Source organism: Acyrthosiphon pisum, chromosome A3 (genome assembly GCF_005508785.2).
Source record: "Acyrthosiphon pisum isolate AL4f chromosome A3, pea_aphid_22Mar2018_4r6ur, whole genome shotgun sequence".
Lineage (NCBI taxonomy): Eukaryota > Metazoa > Arthropoda > Insecta > Hemiptera > Aphididae > Acyrthosiphon > Acyrthosiphon pisum.
In genome coordinates, this window is record NC_042496.1 from 25,017,059 (window position 1) to 25,040,523 (window position 23,465).

At 29.2% G+C, this 23,465-nt stretch overlaps 1 protein-coding gene across 2 annotated transcripts; it reads right to left on the reverse strand.

Annotated features, from left to right (window-relative positions):
• On the reverse strand, nt 1–22,885 carry LOC100168743 (torso-like protein). 2 transcript variants are annotated; one of them, XM_029491348.1, is made up of 6 exons: nt 22,279–22,885; nt 17,528–17,690; nt 2,596–2,830; nt 2,256–2,440; nt 1,737–1,969; nt 1–645 (listed from the first exon to the last, which is right to left on the reverse strand). In XM_029491348.1, exons 2-6 carry the CDS (start codon nt 17,583–17,585, stop codon nt 250–252), a joined length of 1,107 nt encoding a protein of 368 aa, XP_029347208.1. In that variant the 5' UTR covers nt 17,586–17,690; nt 22,279–22,885; the 3' UTR covers nt 1–249. The 2 variants fall into 2 exon arrangements, with proteins under 2 accessions (XP_029347208.1, XP_008182641.1); XM_008184419.3 differs by lacking the exon at nt 17,528–17,690 and having other exon boundaries at nt 22,279–22,884.
• Between the last annotated feature and the right edge of the window lie 580 nt (nt 22,886–23,465).

Sequence of the window (23,465 nt, forward strand, 5' to 3'; positions counted from 1 at the left end):
TTTTTGTTTGTAACTTACATAAATAAAGACTTTATTAAAAACATATGCGATCAATAATTATTTATAATACAATACTCGTTGCTCAATAAGAAAACATACTAAAATGATATATTATATAGGTAATGATTTTAGGTACATTTAGTATTTGGCATTTGAGCGAAAGATGGAGGTACTTACCTTAAAACAAATTAGTAAAACTACTACAATAAATACACTTTAGTATTGGGTTTTATAGGAATATTATTTTTATTACATATTAACTTCCCATAGTTTTAAATTATTATCCATAACTTCATGGAACCAAGCTCGTTTTTGAACGTCCTTAAAAGCCGGCGCCAAGGTTTTTAATTCAAGCTTGAGTAATGCTTCGTTGCCTAACATTCCATTCAATTCACTTAACAATTTTGTATCTCCATGCAATTTCAGTAAGGAGGCGAACCCAAAGACAAAAAATTTCACTCTTAGTCTTTGGTGTGCCCAATTTTCAACTGTTGCATTACCACTAGCTGATTGTATTTTACCCACATGTTCTGCGTACCACGGTGAGAAGTATCCAATCAACTCTTGATTAGAGATCTGCGATACGCCTTTTGCTTTTAAGCGTTCTTTAATTACTTTGTAAGCGTTTGGAGCATATACATACACCTAAAAAGTTAATACAAATTAAATATATAAGTAATATATGTATATAGATAGCAGTTGATTATTTGAAAATATAATGGTGGAGGCAGGAGCACATGCAAATTAAACTACATAATAATAAATACCTCCATAATATAGCGTTAGTTACATGCATAATAATTGCAGTAAGTATAATTTGTTCACATATCTAGTTAAAAACAAATGTCAAATATATAATACATTTTAATGATTATTAATAATTATCATAAAATGTATCACATTGACAAATGATGGTGAGGAAGCACAGACAGAGACGTTGTGCAACCCCCCTCCTTTTAAATATACCCTTGATTGGTAGTATGAAATAGTAGGTACCTACCTAATAGTATTTAAATTTGATTTTATTATTATGTTCTTTATAATATCTATTCTAATAAAATCAATTAAGCTAAAAGCTTACAATCAAATGTTTTTACTACTTACATTACTAAGTAGGTATATTGCAATAATATAATTTTCATAAAACACTCGATGAAAAACTTATCGTGTCATAAATGTTTAAAATTTAAAAGTACCTATTAGAAATTAGAATATTTCATATTATTTATAATATATTTCTGGGTAGAGAATGTAAAATAACGATATTTTATTTTAAAAAACGTTTGTGTAAACCATATAAAATATTATTATGCGTTTTGATTAAAATTATATAAGAAACATTTAAAAGAAGGTTATAACTAAAAAAGATTCTAGAACTGTCGTTTGCAAACTTTTTAGTACAACAATGATTAAAGTGTGTTTAATTTTCGATATACATTATAATATTGGGATGGGAAAAAAAAAATTTGATTAAACATCATGCAAAATATCGGTATATCGCTCCCAGAGTTCCAGAGTTCAAAGTTCAGCAAAAGTTAATACATCTGGTAGGCGGTAGGTAATTGATAAATTTTGTGCAGATATAATAATGGGCTTTCTTGAGCAATAGTTTTGCGACGAATGCTGTGCGTGCTATGGCGCGTCATTATATCTCGTAATAAACTATATTATAACAGCTGCTGTGTTTATGCTTTAATTGTCAATGGATTAACTGCAGTAAAACAATGGACACTTGCCTGATAGAGAGAATTGCCTGTGACATATGACGTCACGTAATGAGATCCAAAACTCCGGACGAATTCAATGACCGACAAACTATCGCCGACATTAACAGAGGCCACCTGTTTGGCCACTGGCTCGTGAAGGTCGGTGCTCTCCATATCCATTTCCAAATCGGCAGTCTCCCTATGCCTAGCCACCCTGACGAGAACATAACAATGATCGCCGGTTACATAAGACACGTCTAAACCTGCATTGAAATATTATACACATCGATGGTTAGTGGGTAAATAATAATACACGACTACTACTATAGACATTGTAGGCAGCGCATTGTTTCGAAATAAACCAGATCAATTAGTTTTTTGTGGTACTTATTAATTATGCACGAGTAAAAAATATGTTTAGGCATTATACCATATTATTCACCACAATATATAGGTGATAGGTACCTTGTACCTAATTAACGTTTTCGGCTCGTGTACAGTAATAATATGTCATATATAATATATAATATTGCGTGTTATTCAACAAACCTAAATTTCTGGCCAACGTAAATTTCGACCAGCTGCCCGTAAACGCCTGCCACGGCTTGTCCAGTCTCTCTACGGAAAAATCTCTAAAGTAGGCTTGCATTAATTGTTTTACGTTATCACAAAATTCCATGTGGAAATCCCCTTGGAAGACTTGACCTCCACCACCTCCGATGCTTCTTTTGAGGCTAATATCAACGTAAACATACATTTTTTCTTTTAGTTTTGGATACAAAAATCTTTTGAATATAACATATTCACCATATACTAATATCATATAATATAATATATGCGTAAAAACTATGTTATTTATTCCATATATACCTATTTAATATTTAGGTACCTTTGTTTTTCCGGCAGATTCGTAAACACGTCGACCGTGGGTTCCCTGAATATCCATGAATGATCGGTGTCATTTCTGGGGACCACTCTCATACTTATGCTAAAGTATCCATAACGGTTGAACACGTTGATGGCGTTACCCACTTTGATGTCCGCTTGAGCCTTCTGTTGAAGCCTCAACGCGTAAAGAATAAAAACTATTAACGCCTTGGCCCCATCGAGGCCCATCGCTTGACCTGTAAAATGACAATACATATTATATTAAATTGGTATAATCATTGACCATTGTTACAACATAATATAGTATAGGTACACGATAATATCATGCTGCATGCAGCGGACAAAGGTAATTTTTTGTTATATTTTAATTGCATTTTTAATATTAAATACGGGTTACCTACGCGAATATAATATTACAAGGAATACACATTACACATACACATTTTGGGTGAGCTGTAAATTGTAATTATGGTTTATGTGCGTAATATATATATAGTCACGGTAAATTTTAAATATAGTCACTATATATATATGTATATATGAATATATAATATATATTAACATTTTAAATTTAAATTTCAATTAATGATATTAATAATATTATATCGTAATATAAATGTTAAATAAAAAAATATTAATAATTGTAGGTTATAAAAAAAAAAAAATACTACTTAGAAAGTTCTGATAAATAAAATAAATAGAAGCTGATTTATCAAGTCGTCCCCAGCTACAATGACGTGCTACTAAAAATGTGGAATGAACTTGATGTTTATAAATCAATATTGATTTTACGTAATAGGTATGCAGGTATAAAACTATAAAATATTATTCGTCACCTATAATAAGGCAAGAACCGTATTATTATTAATATTAATACGGTCCCATTATTATATTTATTATGAATGGTATATTTTATTATCTACAAAATGATACTGTTTTATGTTCGTTGTGAGATCGAACGTGATTCAAACTGTATTATTTATCAATGTTTCATTGTTTGGATATTTAAGTGTCGATAATTAATGTATGACCTAGGTGGCTAGGTAATGGTTATACATTTAGATATTATAACATACACTATTTCATAGGTAGGTACTACGTGTCCATCTATATACGTGCGTACTCTAGTGCCCTCCTGTACACGGCTACACTCTAAAGTAAGTATATATAATCTGGCACCGAAATAACATAATAAATAATAATAATGTATACCAACAACGAAAAACGATAAACAATATACACAGTACACACGTATACGAGACATGCATGATTAAACACGGAATGACTATTATACTAGCTAGACCAACTATTTTCTATAATAACAACTATAATATTATATAGGTAGGTATATGAGAATACACATACACTATTATGTATGTACAATGTTTTATATTTATTCACCGTCCATACCGATTACCGATGTTGATCTCCATAAAAAAAATACGATAAGTACTAAATTATGGTTTGTTGTAATATTGCAGGGACTTTTATACATCATATATTATATTTTATGTATAGGTAATGTAAATGTGTGTTCTGTCATGAATTAACTTTTATTACGATATTATTGATATCATTAATTATTAATTGAAATTAAATTTAAAATGGTAATATTAAACGTTAATCGATGGGTATTACTATCATTAGTTGAACAACGATTTACAAAAACGAATAAAATAAATTATGATAATCCACAACTATATAAGAATCCAAAACTGGAAAGTTATGTATTTTATTACTATTTGCAACCGCTTTCACATTTATTATTGCGTGCCTATATAGGCTCATCAGAGGTGAAAAACTTATTTGGATTGATTTCCGAGCGATGACTGCTAGTGTTAATCTTTTATAAGAGGTTAGGAGGATATAGTGAATATCTTTTTTTTTTTTATAGAAAAAACAAGGGTAGATATATATTTTTATTTGACGAGATTTTAGAGTTGCATACCTAAACTAAAAAATTGTCTGGATTTTGTTAAGAACTATAGACGAACTGTTGCGTCACATAGTTTAACCTAACCCTTTTATTACTTCCCATAAAAAGAATCGACGAATGCGTAAAAAACACTATTACCTATAATATAGGTACCTATGTATTATCATTTAAAAAAATATAATATTATATAAATAATAGTTTTTATAAATAGTCACACCATTTACCATGCTATAAAAAAATGTTAGGGAATAAGCTTTAGCTTAAATCAATATTCAATATATTGTAACATAACTAAATGTAAGCATGGAGGAAGGGAACTGCAATATTAAAATAATCTTCCCTGATAGCATTTTGTAATGATAATAGGTATTATAATCACTAATAATATTATTATAATGTTATAATAATATTTTTAGTCAATCATTTGCTGTCTGGGTTATTATATGATTTGTTAATATATATTAAGTTATGTTGATAAAATTAGTGGCGTACGCAGGATTTTTCAATAGGGGGGGCATGAAAATTAGTTAAATTTTATTTTTATTTTGTCCAGTCTAATAATTTCAGACGTTTATATTTGAGGCATTTTAAAATGTTTGTAACTTTTCAACTTTTCTGGTAGAAAAAATGTTCTGATCATAAACTTTGATGCCCGATGTATGTTTTTGGAAGCAAATTGGATCTAATTGGTACTTTTAGGAGGTCGAAATTGAAAATGCTTAGTGATTTCTAAAATAATTGGAGAAAAAAAAATGAAAATTTATTAAAATTGTTTGATAACCAGCTTAGTTATACCGTCCTCACTTGGATTGTATTTCATAAATGTCAATAAAAAATTATTTATTCGGTCAAAAAGCTTAAAAATGAAATACGTAAGTTTTTATTTTAGCTAAAATATTAACGATACATAGGCATCATGGTTATGTTTTATAAGCATTTAAAGTTCAAATTTCGTCAAAACCACAGTTAATTTGTAGTTCGAAACTTATAAAATATAAAATATGTATAGCTAAGGCTAGACAATTTAATACAAGGTCTTTCATACAAGTAGTTCATACTTTTACCGAAAAATTACAAATAATTTATAAAAATTGGTACTTATGCAAATACATTGTTTTTTCAAAAATGAATTCATTCTGGTAAGGCATATATGAAATTTACGTCTTGCTTACTATAGTTGACAGTTGAAACTTGATAAATATTTTTTGAAAAAGTAATAATAATACGGGTAATCGGGGGTGGCTTCAGCTCGTTAGCCCCCCCTGCAGACGCCACTGGATAAAATAATATGTATATATCATTATCACGGATTACTTTCATGGAATATATAATTCTAGCAAAAACGTTTGTTTATTAGAGGAAGTGTGATGAGATTTGATCACCCCTTATTGATTTTTTTATCTTATGGATCTTAGGTATACGACGATGTGTATAATGTATATGTTTACCTACACTACATTATAATAACGACATGGAATATTCAATATAGAAGTTGAATAATTTTAAATATAATATACATATATATATATATACTAGCTGGTCCCGTGCACTTTGTTTCCCGTAAAAAATGGCAACTCTTAAAAAAATTACGATTGTTCAACTCCTTTTGGGTGTAACTCGGTGCAGTAAGTGCAACAAAGCCACCCTGGTAGGCAATCCGAGTGCGTCAGATCGCGGACAAAGTTCAAATAATCCACATATAGGCAATGTTCGAAAATTCGATTTGATGCAAGCTTGTAAATCTCAAAATCCCCGCTTGAGCACCTCCCCAGGTGGTGGTAGGAGAGTGAAAAATACTTTACGACCTATTCTCATACCTACAAAATATATAAAAATAAATGTCATTCAAATCGGTCGAGCCGTTAAAAAGAAGTTCGTTACACTATCACCGTGGCATGAGTATAATAGCACTACTATAATAAATAAAATAATGTTGTAACTTATAAATATTAATCTAAAATATAAAAATCACATATTGTGTAGGCACATGAAGCATTGAAGCATAGGTTTTTTGAAGTTAGGTACCTAACTAGTACGACATTGCACAAGAAGTTAATTTGGTAGTTGAGATGATTGATTTCAAAATAAAATATAAATAAATATATTCAATAAAATACATTTTAAAAGTCCAGCGTTCTATAGAACTCAAAAATATCGTAATTAAAAATTATTTAATGTTCCTGACAATAGGCGCAAATAGACAAATTATTTTGGGGGGACTAAAGCCCCTCCTATAATATTTTCTAAAAATTATATATGCTCAGTACTGATTACCGACTTTTGAAGTGGGGGGACTTGACAGAAACGTGGCGGACTAAGTCCCCCCAAGCCCCCACCTATTTGCGCCAATGAATATACCTATACGTCTAGTGTCTACAAAACATATAATTATCATTATTTACCATAACTATATATTGTTGTGTTTTGTGTACAACTTGGTGGTCGACGAGTCAGTATAATTATAATATTATTCTTTTGACTAATCGACCTTATTAAAATCGTTCATATACACAATACTACACAAGTTATACGATTTCACAACCAATTTTTGAATAATGATGACATATTTATGGCTGTATGGGTAACTATACAATTAATGAAATAATTTTAAAACGTGCATCATTCTCTGTCTATTATACATTGCGGTGGTTCATTATTCAATCGTCGGTCTAATGAATCAAAATAATAAAAATAAAAATACCACTACCGTGCTCACATTTCTTTGTTAAGAAAAAAAAATAAAGTTTTCATGATGCAATATGTAGTGTATGATGCCAGTGTACATGACCTATGCATCTTTATTAAAAAAAAAATCTTTCCGAAGACTACGCGTATTATTAGTCGGCAGCGTTGCGCAAAATTCGTCAATGTCTTTAAAAGAGATCGACGTAAAACATCGTAAGAAAAAATAATTTTGAAGGGTACTTTAAAAACAGTGCAAAAGTATAATAATATAATAATGATGGTGTATACAGCGTATATTTACTGTGTATCTATATGTTGGTCCCGCAGTCTGTAACATTCGACCGGGTAATGGGTATACTTGCATGGCTGCATCGTACACTTATATACAGTTATACTACAACCTAACCTATACTTTTTTTTTTATAGGATTAACTTGTATACAAGTACGTACACTAATCGTTTAGCTCGAAATTTGCATCGAAATGCAATTAACTGAACTAAAAACGTCCAGATGGGATTTTACAGAATGTTATTCAGTATAATGCAGTCGGTCCGATTTCGTTAGTCCGCGTCCTTATTCAATTCCGGTTCATAGGTATACATAATAATAAATAGGTATAAAGTGGCAGATCGTCAGCGAAGAAGAACATTATAGCTACTATTGAAACACTTCCGTGACTGTTACGGATATTTTACTTTATAAAATCGGATAAATCATTGTACCTATATACAATGCACATAATAACAGGTATTGAGGAGATATACCTAATATAATATATAGTTACGCACTCACGCCACTTTAATAGTTAAATGCATAATCGCATATCATTATATTTACAGATCTGAGCGTATTTTCCACCATTCTTCCCCTGGTAATGTAGACGATATAATATTATAAACAATGAGTTTTATCTGTTATGTTCATCAACAGGTCGTCGACGAAAAAAAAATAAGGATATTTTAAGTATCGTACTTATCCTACACTAACGTCCTGATAATGTCTGACCGTCCCACGCATATCTAGGTACTTAATTTTAGTATACCTACCCAAGTGATCTCGTCGACTCATAATAATATTACTTTGTACTGCTTTGTTATAATTTATTATATATAATAATATAAACATAATATCTGCACGCGTCATCATCACAATAAGTCCCTTGCGTGATTTCAAAACCTAATTTATTATCGTGGTATAGGTACCTATATAGTTACAATATTATCTATATAGGTAGGTACGTAATTCAACATTGAAAAAAAAATCGTGAAATCTCCTACCCATCGCGCAGCAGTAAACCGGACATCATAGCCTTCAAGTTATTGCAAAAAAAAAAAAAGAAAAAAAAGCGCATATTATTATCGTCATTATATTCGGATTGTTTTATACACACAAAACGCGTGAGTTGTACAAAAAAACGACTGCCCGAGCTACATAATATTAAATATATTTAGACAATATTATACGGGTGTGTTCGCGTATATTATAATGTATAATATAGTATAACAATGATGTGTGTGTATTTATATGATGTCGCCTAAGGGGAAAATTGTCCGTGCAGCAACGAACAAATAAAAACAATTTGTTGATCTCACCTCCGTGGCGGCCGGTCCGGGTGTCCTTCGACGGATAAAAAATTCCCAGATTTGATCTCAATAAAAAGTGCCGTGCACTTATGTTACGCTCGTTATACGTTATATATGTGCCGTAGACTTATAATACACATACGAGTGATGTTGTGCGTACTTGCATGTACATGTGTAGGTATATCTGATGTATAGGCAATGATGACCATCATGAACCACAAACTCGAGTAGTTTTCATTGTCCCAAACATATATATATATATATATATATATATATACACGCGGAAACCTTTATATATCATTATTATACACAATATAGTATCGTAATTTTGTCGAATTCCGGGGAGTTAATCGCGTGTAATGTAAACCCGTGGTAATTGCGGTACACACTTGTTACAGTATATACTTTATGTTTATATATAGACGGATTTGACGATTTGACACTGAAATTAAATTTGAATAATACGCGTACGATGACTGAGAACTCTGGTCAGTGGTCTCTGAACTCATACATGTTTAACACAGTAGAATAATATATATATAGTATGTACCTAATTGGGTATTAAATTAATTAATTACCCTAATTAATTTAATATGTGACCTACAAGACCGATAATTAATTTAAAAATTATAAAATTATGTTAATAATTATTTAATTATGTTATATAATTAGTAATACAAATATAAAATAATACAGGATTACATATTTTAATAATGTCAAAATCAGTCAAGCAAGTCAGTTTAAAAAAATGTATGAACACATTAAATTATTCTAAAAATTTCTTAAACAAATTGTATTTTATTTTTAAATACTTTTTGTATAGGTATTACTTAAAAAATAACTGTTAATAGATCGGTACTCGTACATAATATAGATAATCGTCTTGGTAGGTCATATACTAAACGAATACCTATAATTGTATATAGAAGCCCCAAGCACGCTGATCGCACCAATTTTTCCTTTAATAATAAACTAATTTAGTAATTTATATTCTAATTCTGAAGTATACTCAATAGGACCAGATTTTCAAATACTTAGAATTTTTATGACGATACCAACTTCATTTTTCAAACGAGTACCACCTATATGGAAGTACTGAAGCAGATGACTCTTTTAAAAATGTTTATGTACATATCATTATATCAAAATCGCAAAATTCGAAGGAGCAGTTTTTAATTTTTTTTAACTTTATGTATCTACTTTAATAGTATAATAGGTCTAAACATAATAGGTCAATGATAATAGGTTTGGAACATAGTATGATGGTTTGAAAATTATAGTGATTAATACTTATCTATCCATATTTTATAACTTGTAATTGTTAGAGTTGTAACTAATAGTAGATTCAATGTCATTTATTTTATATTTTTGTAAAACCACTGACTATTATCTTTAGTAGGTACGTATATGCATTTTAATACCTAACTCAAAAACTACTCGTTTGAATTTTCATTTAGATAAATAGTAATGTTAAAAAAATCATCTGCTTTATATATTACAGTAAATTAGTAAAACAGGTTAGTCTTAGTTATTTGAAATAAAGAATTTAGTTTCACCATTTAGAACGACAGGACTATCCCGAAATCCTACATATTAAGTGCCATAAAAATATCTCATAGATAATTGTAAATATTTAATTTAGGTAGGTAGGTAGGTACTGATTTTGCAGATATCAACAGTTTGATTAATGGGCTTCACTGTCAAGAGGAACGCGTGTGGGGTGTAAATACTAATTAATATCATGGTGCTCAAGCGTGGTACTTAAAAATTTCAAAAACCAGAACTCGAATCTATTCATTATTAAATGAAAAATGGGGAATCACTCTGTATATATACAACCATTAAATTATACACTCATCACTACGCACAGTGCCTATACATATTAGTGTAATTGCACAGAAAAATTCTGTATATACATTACGTTTCTATATGATATACATTAGCTATTATTATATAGCTGAAGGTATCTAATATACAGGTATATTCATATATTATATTATGTACCAGCTATTACCATAAGTATATAACCGCCAGAAACCGGCCAACGATATCCCGGACCCGTCGGCTCTGCAGCTGCAGTTATATGTATATTATTATTATTATTATTATTATTATTACAGGCAAGCATTGCGGAACTAATGAAGTAATAACAACGTACCTACACCCCGAAAAGTACGTCGATACTGGCCGAATCGCATAGGTATCTGGTGACTGGTATATCGACTACATATAGCTATATGTTTGTCAGGCAGGTACCTATCGGACAATATTATTATTACCTATTACGATTGAACGCGGCCGCAGTGGCGTTTTGTGGTGACGTAATGCCGAACTCTTATTGTAGATAGGTTCCCGCAGTGGTGACACGCCTGAACGGGTACGTCCTGAATTAATTGACCACCCGATCGTGACATACCGAAATCGGTAAGTAGGTATGTTTCCACGAAACGAAAAGACCACCAGTTGCCACTCACCTCATACCTAGTAACTCGACCACCAATTAAAATCTTCTTTTGTACCTATACGCGTACGACATCGAAACCATTTTAAAATTATATGTATGAATCTGGTATTCCAGTATATAAATAATACAAAAAAAATACTTGAATACAATGTCTCAGTGAATTCGTCATATTATTTTTTTCGAAAACAATACGTATTATAGGTACGATAGGTATATTATTAATTATGATAGGTACACTACAGATCGAAAAGCAATCATTGTAACATTATTTTACATATTTTTTACATTTTTTTTTGCTGGTTTATTTTCCATAAATACCTAGTAATATAGACTATATCAAAGAATCAATTGCCAAGCGGTAAAATGTTTGTGGACAGTCGAAGTGAAATAATGCCATAATTATGAATCGCGGAAAAAAAAGTCCCGGAAAAAAAGTCCCGATAAAAATTAATGAAAATATATCAAAATTAAAGAATAAATATGTTAAAATTGCATTGAAAAATACATTAAAATTACATAAAAAATGTTAATTACTTACTTAAATCACATATTGAAATATAATAAAATTTAATTTAGTACAAGTCTAAAATATAATGTAATACATTATACAATAGTCAATAATAAGTACAATTATAGTACCTATATAATAATAATAATAATGCTATAAAAATGTAATACTATAATTAGGTACAGCTCTTTCTTATGTTATGACACATGGTCGTTAAAAAGGCCTGTTTATACCTATAAACAAGTCTTTTTAACGTAGGTATACCTACATATAACCTATTATTATACGAAAATCGTTTGTTTTTATGTTATGTTCCTAATCAAAGTTCAAATTATAAGTATCTATAGAAATTTCGTATATTATATTTATTGGTATTTATTAGTATATTAACTTTAATATATTTTTCAATACAATTTTAACATATTTATACTTCAATTTTGATATATTTTCATTCATTTTTTTCGGGACTTTTTTTTTTCTAGTGTGGGACTTTTTTTCCGATTACCCATAATTATAGATATACCTACATCAATTACGATTCTAGGCCGCGTGCCTTCCCTCAACGGCAAAGGCGCAACTAGAGTCTTATTATTACAATATAAGATTCTACAAGTTACAACTATATAACAAATCCAAATAACGGACGTTTGATATTGGTTAATAAGAATATATAATGTATTATTTTAAACCTATTTTCTTTGTTTTTGTGCTGTGTGTAATCTAACACCGATTCTGTTTTAATATTATTTGAAATTTATTTGAAATATCCCCCCCCCCTCACATTAATGTTTACATTATATTATATATTATATATATTCACATTTACTTTTTTTAATTCTGGACATATATTTTATGTAAACACATAAATACGAGTAACAATCTTACCGATGTTTCGATTTAGGTCTGCTTTTAAGCATATTTGTTGAATCTGTCTCTTGTAGCTTTTTGTGTTTGCTTACAAAAATATAATATACAGAATTAAAAATTAAAAATCATAAAATTAACTAACATAAATACATAATTATAGAAATAATACGTGTTTTATACCTATTTTAACTAAAATAAGACGATTAACGATAATAATATAAATTAATTTTAACCCGAGCAAAGTCTAGTAGGTAATACAGATAGTATTTATGTATAATATTATGATAACGAGACGCACGCGGTGAATTTAAATACTGGCGATCGACATCATTTCGAATCGTGGCTCTACGAGGTAGATGTAGGAAATATGATTTTGGATAGATAGGTACATCATGTGCACTGTTTACATATCGGTGGTGGATAAAGGCGACCCCCCCCCCCCCCCCCCTTGGACTGTGATTTTACGTTTTTATTAAAATATTGGGCTAAAAAAGGAAATTTTATTTTTGAAAGTTCTCACTCCTTGTTGGGTGATTTTTGGATCCGTTACTGACCCATATACAATACTGGTACTTATATATTATAGGGTAGACAGGTATAATCGTTATACGGTTTGATGCCATAATTAATTTAAATATATTATAATCTAATAATATAGGTATTAAGTTTATGCGGAGTGATTCACCAATCGTATCAAATTATCACTCGTATTTTTTTTCCTTTCAATAATGATAATTTATTCGAAATTTTCTTTTTCCTTTTAAAAACTCAGAATCTATTCGTTCAAATTTTGATTTAGATACATCAACATTCATAAAAATACATCTGCTTAACAATTTACATTAAAAAAGTATTTAAAAAAAAAAAAATTGTTTCTATCGTCATATTATAGCCATAGGTAAATATAACACATAGTATAGGACATTCTCTTTTAAATAGTATGTATAAAATAGGTATATTATTATTATTATTATACAGGCATATACATCATGAATGCTATGAATAGCCATGAATATTAGAGGTATTTGTCAAATCAATAAACTATTGTTATTATTACTATGTTCATATAAACGATAGATATGGCATATTCGAAGGGAATGTTTGCTTTGATAGTAAGTTACCCAGTTTGGGTTTTATATTTTGTCGCCCCTTCTCGGAAATATTGTATATTACATACTCGGGTACTTTACTGGTTATTATGTGACGAATTATCAACCCCTATGTCACGCTTTATATGTATACATATGTATTTGAATTTTATGAAAATGTCTCTTGGTATTTTTCGTTCCGAGTATAAACAGAATTAGGTATAGTACCTGTACAAGAATAATATTATCTATCAATAACATCAGCACGTTTTTTTTCACTACCTACCCAACAAAAACATTTTCTAAATGTTTATCTGCAACACTCCTAAATATCGTGCATTACGTCTTATACTTGTTATTTATTGTGGTTTTTATTACAGTCTGAAAAACAATTTTAATTAATAATACTAAAACAAATAGACATAACTTTATGTATGTATTACGCTCATATTATAAACCAACGTACGTACTTAGGTACTCATAATATTATGTTGAACATATTATATAACATTGCCCACGTATAAATATGCATTAATACGCAATGCGTGTCCATCGTGTCAATCGTTAATCGTTCGATAATCAATCAAGGCCCCGTAAAATGTGATTAAAAAAATAACGTGTATCGGTCATATTTTAGAACGTATAATAAGTGTCTTTACCTCAAACTATAGACTCGGCATTTATGGTCTATCCAATCCCTACGGGTCAAAAGATTACCTATATACGAATTTGAATTTGTCGACCTAGAGACTAAATATATAGGTGCTATAGGTATCTAATAATTTACATTTTGTATGGATATACTATAGGTATACTATATACTATATAATATATTTTAATTTTTCGCTGAAGAACACATCTTATGATGTGTTCAAACCTTCGAGCTTCGACACGAATTATATTAATAGGTAACGTACCTATACCGCGTAAAATGCACGCTGTATATTATACCTACCTATATTCATATAATATCTGGCCATCTAGCTAGGTATATACCTATATAGGTATTAGGTACCTATATTGATGCATCATATACGTACCTATACTGCAGGCTGCAGCGTAAAATACGTGTATAAATAAACAATAATATTATATGTATTATACTACCTACATACGACTCGAAGTGCACAGTGTTTCAGTTGACCTTCGTATGTACGCCGCGTTACCAAAACGTACGCCAACTCGGTTAACCAGATACCGTGTCAAGCATCAATATCGAAATTACCTATACCTACTTAGTACTTATCCATGCGCAGCGCGACATACTGCAATGACCGCCGTATAATATGTATAATATGTATTTATATATACAATATGGATATATATATATATAGTCTACTTAGGTAAATACATAGTGTATTAAATATATATATGTATAATATTGCAGTCTGCAGTTTATAATACAATTAAATATTTAAATGTGAACTATAGTATCGTAAATAATTTATATATAACATAGTACCTACTATACCTAGTCACTATATTATAGTTGTTGTAAATGGAACAGTTAAATTAGGCATAGATATATAGGGTATACAACAGGCAGAGTACAGGCACAAAATTAGATTTCCAAAAAAAAAATTTTGTGAGTGGCCAGTTAAATTTTTGGATTTTTTCCATATAAATATGGGTACAAGTGTACAACCAATAATTTCTATACGTACATAATTGAAAACGATTAAGAAGGATTATAGTCACCTTTCTAAGGCTCTACTACAGCACCTGTATGCGTTTATATGTACAGTAAACGACTAATTATATATTACATATTTGGCTGGTATAAAATGAGGGCGATACGATTTCGTAAATATGTAACATGACAATATTGTACTATATAGATCGTTTAAGGTGTGATGTATTTAAACTATCAACAGTTTTACTGTATACGTATTTACATAACCAGCGAATAATTTCAATAAATAAAGGACAGACAGCTGACAGAATATACAAAGATTGAGTGTTAAAGACTTGTCGTATCGCTTCGCTCATCTCAGTGCAAAACTCATGTATTATTAATTATATAATTAAATTACTACGATAATAGAACATCACTTTTATAATTTCAAAATATATCGAAAATAGCAAGCCATACGACTATACGCATATTGATATAACCTTGTATTATATAATTTAATATCCAAAGTTAAATATTAAAATATATTCTATTAAATTAAAAGAAATAAAAATTATTACGTAAATAAAAATAAAAAGATGAAATGCGTGTAATTTAAATTTTAAATGTTTATAGTAAAAATAGGTAGCTTTTCTCAAATATAAATAAAATAACTATTCAGATATTTAACATTTTAAATATAGTCATCACAATATTATTCATTATTTTCAATATTAACGACTAATATGAAATAACCTTGATTATTTATGTCAAGTTTTCTATTAAAGTTTAAAATATAAAAATTCATATAAATCACATAAAAAAACCGAGGAACTCTGCACTCTGCCTAAATAGTATAGATTACGAATGTACCTCGACATTAATTAGGTCACTGGAGTGTTAATTACTAATTACATTAATTATTAATGTTTTAGATTTGAATAATTGAATTCAATGATTAATCATTATACAAAAAAAAAACGATACTGAGCGGATACAGTGTCAATCTCTTTTTTTAACGGTATATGTCAATAGGTCATATACCATATGGTTATAGGTTCGCGGTATTTTTAACTAAATATAGCTAATTAGTGAAAATATTTTGAAAATGTCATTGTGTATAGGTAAATGGTCAATAATAATATACTTATACATCTAAGTGATATAAAGATATTTCACAATATACATTTTATACGCTACAGTTAATATTTTTCTAATTACAACAAAATATCCAAAATTGTTAGAGGAAAAATCGTTATTGTTCGTTTGAATATTATATATTTTTTTCAAATTTTGGTTTTTAATAGTTATCAAGTACCTATATAAATGGCCTAAAACGAAATAAAACAGGAAGAAAATTATATCACATCTATAAAAAATGGTAGCATAAATAATTGGTAAAAATATCAAATCTCAATCGTTAATTATTAGTTATGAATAATATAAAACATTTTTTTTGTCAACAACCTGAGCTGCGTAAATTACCGTTTTCTCGCTGTTTTTGCTAATTTACCGAATTATTAAGAAAATATTTGGTACATATTATTTCACCAGAAATCGCCCTTAATATTGAACATTGAAGCATATTTTGTTCTGCTCCTAAACGTGATGACTATAGAATATATAGGTACAAAAACAAAAAACACGCACGTGTGCGTACACACACACAACAGCTTATAACCAATAATTTCTTCGGTTTGTTTAGAGTCAAAAATCCACAACTATAGGCATGAGGTCTCGAAGTAATTTGATTTATATAGGTACGTAATAAGGAATTTACAAAGTTTCATTAAATTTAAAGGTCTTAAAATCTTAAAAATACGGATTTAATTGAATAAAAACAGGAAAAACAGGAAAAATACCAGTTATAATAATTAGAACAACAGTATAATATTACCGTTATAACCCAAAAAATGCTGAAATACCAAACATGTTGATACAATACTATAATGTCAACATAATTTAGTGAACATTTTTTAACACTATTTCTACTATTAGTATAAGATACGATTAAAAACGCAAAACATATTTTATTGATGGCTGATACATTATCGAAATATCTGAAAAAGATTTCTCGATCTACTCAGAATCTGAAATGGTTTTATGGGCTTAAATTTTTAATCTTCAGTATATGTACTATAACAGAGTAATCCAATTAAAAAAATTAATAGTTCGCAGTGTTTTATTACTTGTTTTTTCAATTCCCAATACAATGAGATTAGGTTCATCGTCGTTGGTGACCCACATAAAAACGTTTAAACATATATGATAATGATTGCCAGATTTCTTACAACGCCATGAGGATGACCCATAAAAAGCTTATACATCATTGGACACTTTCTGTGAACACAACTAAAGGAATAACCAAAACAATATTTTTTAATAATCCATAAATCAATAACATATTGATATAGTTTAAATATTAGATTTCAACTTGTATAATACTATTGCATAATAAACACGCATATCGCCTATTATTTCTACGTATATAATTTTAATTTATGAAAAATACTCGTTTAGTACAATATTATTGTTATTCTTGGGAATTTTGTTTTCAATTTAAATGATCAAATAATACATTATTAAGAATAATGATGGTTTATTGGTATAAGAAATAATGTAAGTACCTAATAGTTTGAAAATTCGATAACCTTAAGATCAGAATATTACAATCGTAAGTTTTCGTTGTATAGTAATAATTCTTATAGTTCTAACGTAAAAAGTATTTAGCTATTTAAAAAATAGATTTGACCTTAAGGTCGAAGAACTTGGAACTATATAATATTACTATATAGTATATACTATACAATATACCTGCAAATATTATATTATATAGTGACTGACTTAATGGTTACACGCGTTCACCGATATTATGTTCAGCTTAAACTATTGTTCAAACACAATACTATAATTTGTAGTTAATTTGTAGGGTATCTTGAGTATCTACCGTGTATTATTTAATTACAGATTTGAATACAATCGAGAATCAAAGAGAATATTTTATTATTATTTATGCCAGTAGGCACCTATATATTTTTTTCATAGGAGTTATTCAATTCTTTGTACCGAGTAAAATTACTAAAATATACTTAAAATAATAATATAAAATGAAGATGCGTTCAAGTGCGATTTAAGTGCGTTAATATATTTTTGAAATGATTTATTTAACCATTTTTTTACACTACATGGTTTTTCTTTAAATACTCGTATTCTTACACCTCAACCTCGTGTTATTTCAAAACAAACAATACTTGATACAATTAATATTATATTTCATTGTCATCAGATTATTGTACGTATCACTGTACCTATCGCATAAACATGATTAATACAGTTATTTAAAAATGAAACACGTAAATAAAAAATCCGAGGTTCACGATTCACGAATCATATTATTGGCCAAAAACTGAGAAGGTATTATTATTTATTTGTACATCTTTTTAAATTTCACTTATTTTGATGCTCGCAAAGCACGTACGCAACAAGTCTAAATGTATGCCGCCAATAACATGTCAAACTATACCTAAACACCTATTTTGATTTCACTTATTTTAGTAATTTAATCATATTATTTTAACTTTACAGGATTTTCTAACTTTTAATAAATTATTAAAAATTAAAAATGGCGCTGATTATGTATTCAGTTCATTCAGTTGACTGAATACTACTATATAGGTAGGTTAGAGTATATTAGGTATATATATATATAATGAATAGGTTTTCCTTTATGCCTATGTAAATTGAATACCAGGTTAAATATACTAGAATAACATAATTGATTAAGTAAACTTAATCAATGATAATATGTTCTCAATAGTTAACCCAATCCTCAAATTGCATAGCAAAATTTAAATATTTTTTTGCTAAAATGCATAAATAACATCGTTTTTTTTATAAAATTATAATTTGGTTTCCCAATTTTAATTTTAATTATTTTATAGTTAATACTTTATAATACGGAAAAATCACTAAAATACTATATGCACTATATTTCTATACATATTCAAATTTACTCTGAATTAAAAATGTAAATAATATTATTTCGACTAAAATATATTTGTACTTAACAAACAGAAAGTGCAAATTTAAAGACTTTATACTTAGGTATATTTTTGCAACCTATATTCCTCGAAATAAGTCCAGAAATAAAAAATTTTAATTACAAATACAATTTTAAAAAATTGTGTGCTCGGATATGTACATGCACAATGTACATAACTCTGGAACGCCTAGAGTAATACATTTCATCCACACTATTGTATGTATACTATATAGCCATCAGATTAAAACAGCTATATTTTAACCCCAATTGTTTACCCATGATTCTCTCTACAGTCCACATCCACGTTTTCGCCATAATAATAATAATATTGCTACGCATTTTTGTAAAATTGAGCAGGTTGATTTGTGTGCTATAGTGTCGGTTTACGGTTGTCAAGGAATACAATTGTTTTAAATTTTACGAATTAGCACAATATTATAGTATATTGCATTATAAACTGTACAATTAAATAAACTATACAAAACAGCACACAACAATATAAGGAATGATTTTATTAAATAACAACATGATCAACTATATTATATAGAAATTATAGTTTACACGCAAATGTAACACGTATTAACTAGGTAGTAACAGTGACGTACGCAGGAGTAGGGTTCTAGGTTAGGTTCTAGGTTCCCTAAAATTATTTTTTCTACTAAAAAATTTTAATTACCACCATTTTGATACACACAGATGACAGATCAATTGTTGGTCATTTTTAATAGATATAAAATAAATTGTTGAATGTGACAAAGACGTCGCGATAATCATAGTTTCAGTTTTTTTTTTTTGGCTGATTTAGAACATTGCTAAACGTATGCTACAATCGATGGTGTGTATCATTGATTATGACTACGTTTATTAAGGCCCAAGGAGACTCTATAGATGACCAAGTTAAACACTGTAAATGTATAGACAAAATTTGAGACTAACTATCTAATTTTTTATATAAAAACTGTTTAGAAAAAAATAATGTAAATATTATTTACTCAAGTAAAACCCTAATCGAACTAAAATCCTGGATTCTGGCTAGCGACGAATGATTACTTTGAGTATTAGATAAGTATATATTATTTCTCTCACTATACAGTATAGGTACACTATATTATCACAGATTATATAAAAATTATATATATAATTATATATTTTTCATATAATCTGTGATATTATACGCTACACAAAAATGTTGTGATTATCAATTTATTTCTCATTTATTTGTTGATTTAAGTGCGTGGATTCTGTAATTAAATCTCATATTGTATAAATTGTAAATAATAGAATGAATTCAGTGGAACCAATACTACTTTTTTATTTTATTTCTAGTGTATTCTGTACATTTTTCCCGGATGGAGTAGTAATACAGCTATATGTCTATATAGTACATGCTATAAATAATAGGTACCTAATCTAAATAATATTTAATATACATTAAATATTCAAATCATATTAAACTGAATAAATTGTGATCAATATATGATGTATCTCCGGAATGTTGTATTAAAAGTTAATATACATAATAACCGGAAATCTGTGTACTTTGATATATTTAACATAGGCCCACATAATAAATCATTATACTATTATACAATTATATTTAAAGTTTATTAGTTTATAAATTATAAGTGTATTATATTTTAAAACAAACTATTATTATAGTCTATAGACAATATACTTATTTCACTTTTCACATATAAAGTGTGCAGTACGAAAATTTAGGTATTTTAGCCTCTGATTAAATAACATTTTATTGACACGATACAGATTAATTCAAATGTAATATTATGTATAATATCTCCTTTATCAAGCTTTACTTTGAAATTACAGTTTGTCGATACAATATTAATACATATCAAGGTTATTCTAGGTCTGGGGGCGTTGATAATAATAATAAAAAAAAACCACAAAATACTCCAAAGTAAAAGTAGGAGTATATATACTCATAATACTGTATACGAACAAAATAATGTTAAAGAATTGTTTTAAATGGATAAATACGCATTGTAGTCACATTATACTATGCACATAGGGTGTCATAGCTGATGACATTTATTTTGCTGAAGACGGTAAAATAAAATATTAATATGTTGTACGACTTTCTATTAAACAGCGATGTTTTTAACGTACATTATTACGTAATCAATGTTTGTAATTATCTGATAAGTTTTTGGCAGTGATGTTTTGCATATGCCTATAATAATAATATGATATAACTTGACCTTGAATGTTGTGATTTATGATTAAAATAAATTTCAATTTTGAGTCGACGAAAATTTATTACGTAGTTACGTACTTGCGTGTAATATTATTTAGTACCAAACGCAAAAGAAAAATACAAATTACAAACAAACTGAAATGTTTATATTTCGGAATAAATCCAACGGCCTCGAGTAAGTATAAGGTAAGTAGGTACCTACTTATTGACGGTGCGATATTCGTGTGCGAGATGTATACATATAGTTAACGTGCGCCAGACACCTGTTGCGAAAGTACCATCAATCGCGCGAGTATCTATTTTGCAAGATAAAACATATAGATAGGAGATATGCATAAACGTGTTTTAGTTGATAAAAAAAATCATAATAAAATAAACAGACGACCACAATATTATAGGTACATAATATGTAAACGCCAGGATAACGGGCTGACATTATGGCAGGGGCGGACTTATAATATATACAATTACAAACCTAAATAGGTAGGTACATAACAATATATTCATGACTTTATGACATATATCGCCGCTACCAATACGGAATATTAAAAGACTAAAAATCTGGTTCTCAGACTGCGAGACTGCAAAAAACACGCGTTGTTCTCGCATAATATTATGATAATAATAATAATGTACCTACACAAAATTATGTATTACGATTAATTTACAACGGGAGAACGTACCTACTACTGCAACGTGCGCGGAGCTTTTCTACTGGTTAAACTCTTGCAATCCATGCCCGCCGTGACACAATAATAATATGATATTATATTATATTGAAATATTGCGATGTATTATATATTATGTACAATATAAACTCGGAAGAAAATATATTTCGCGGCTGGGTGATATTATAAACGCACGAATTATATAATATTATTATTATTATTATTATTATTATTATATTGTAATTATTACGATTGGGGCACCACGCGCGTGAATACGATCGCAAATGGACCACCGCGATGGACCGATAAAAATCTAATAACGATGATATTATATTAAATTAAATTATTATTTACTAAAAAAATCGTATGCGGACGTTGAGAAAAATATAGCAAATCGAGTAGGCGTGTAGAATAAAACAAAAAAAAATCGAACGAAAGTAAAACAAATGAATAATAACAGTGAAAATAGATAGATGGAGAAATAAAGGTAACGAAAAGGTGCACTACTATGATAATGATTAATATTTAAAATGTTTAAAAGCGTGTGTCCGTCGCGATCACCGGTCGAAAATCGAATCCACAGCGCCGCGCGGTACTCGCCGGACTGCGTGCTGCTGCTCTCCGCGGGTCGCCAGTCGCCACCGCTCGGTCGCGAACGCAACGCGCGCGCGTTTTTTCCCTCCTTGACCCCTTCCCCGTGTGCAACTTACGCGGACGACTATGCGTCGCTAGCGCCTCATAATATAATAATAATTATTACATTTTAAAATTATTATTATTGTTATTATTATTACTATTATTATTATTATTATTATTATTATTATTATAGCGTGCGTTCACTGTTCGACGGGCCTATCGCGGAAAACCAGTTTTGTTCTAAGGTGTAAACACAATTATATTATTATAATATATATATTATTTTTGTAATAATATTATTATACACACATAATCAGTCATCGTGTGACGCGCGCGTTGTTTTGGACACACACACGCGCGGTCGCGGTCTGTCATCGTCTCTAGTTTCGACGCGTAGGTACTGCAGCCGCGTGCGTGCGTTTCTGTACCTTTATTATTATTATTATTATTATTATTATTATGTATAGAGACACCTACGACCTACGTATAGCTATAATATTAGTAATTACTAATTATTAATGTATTGCACTCTATTATACTGCAGCTAATGTATACCTATATAGGTA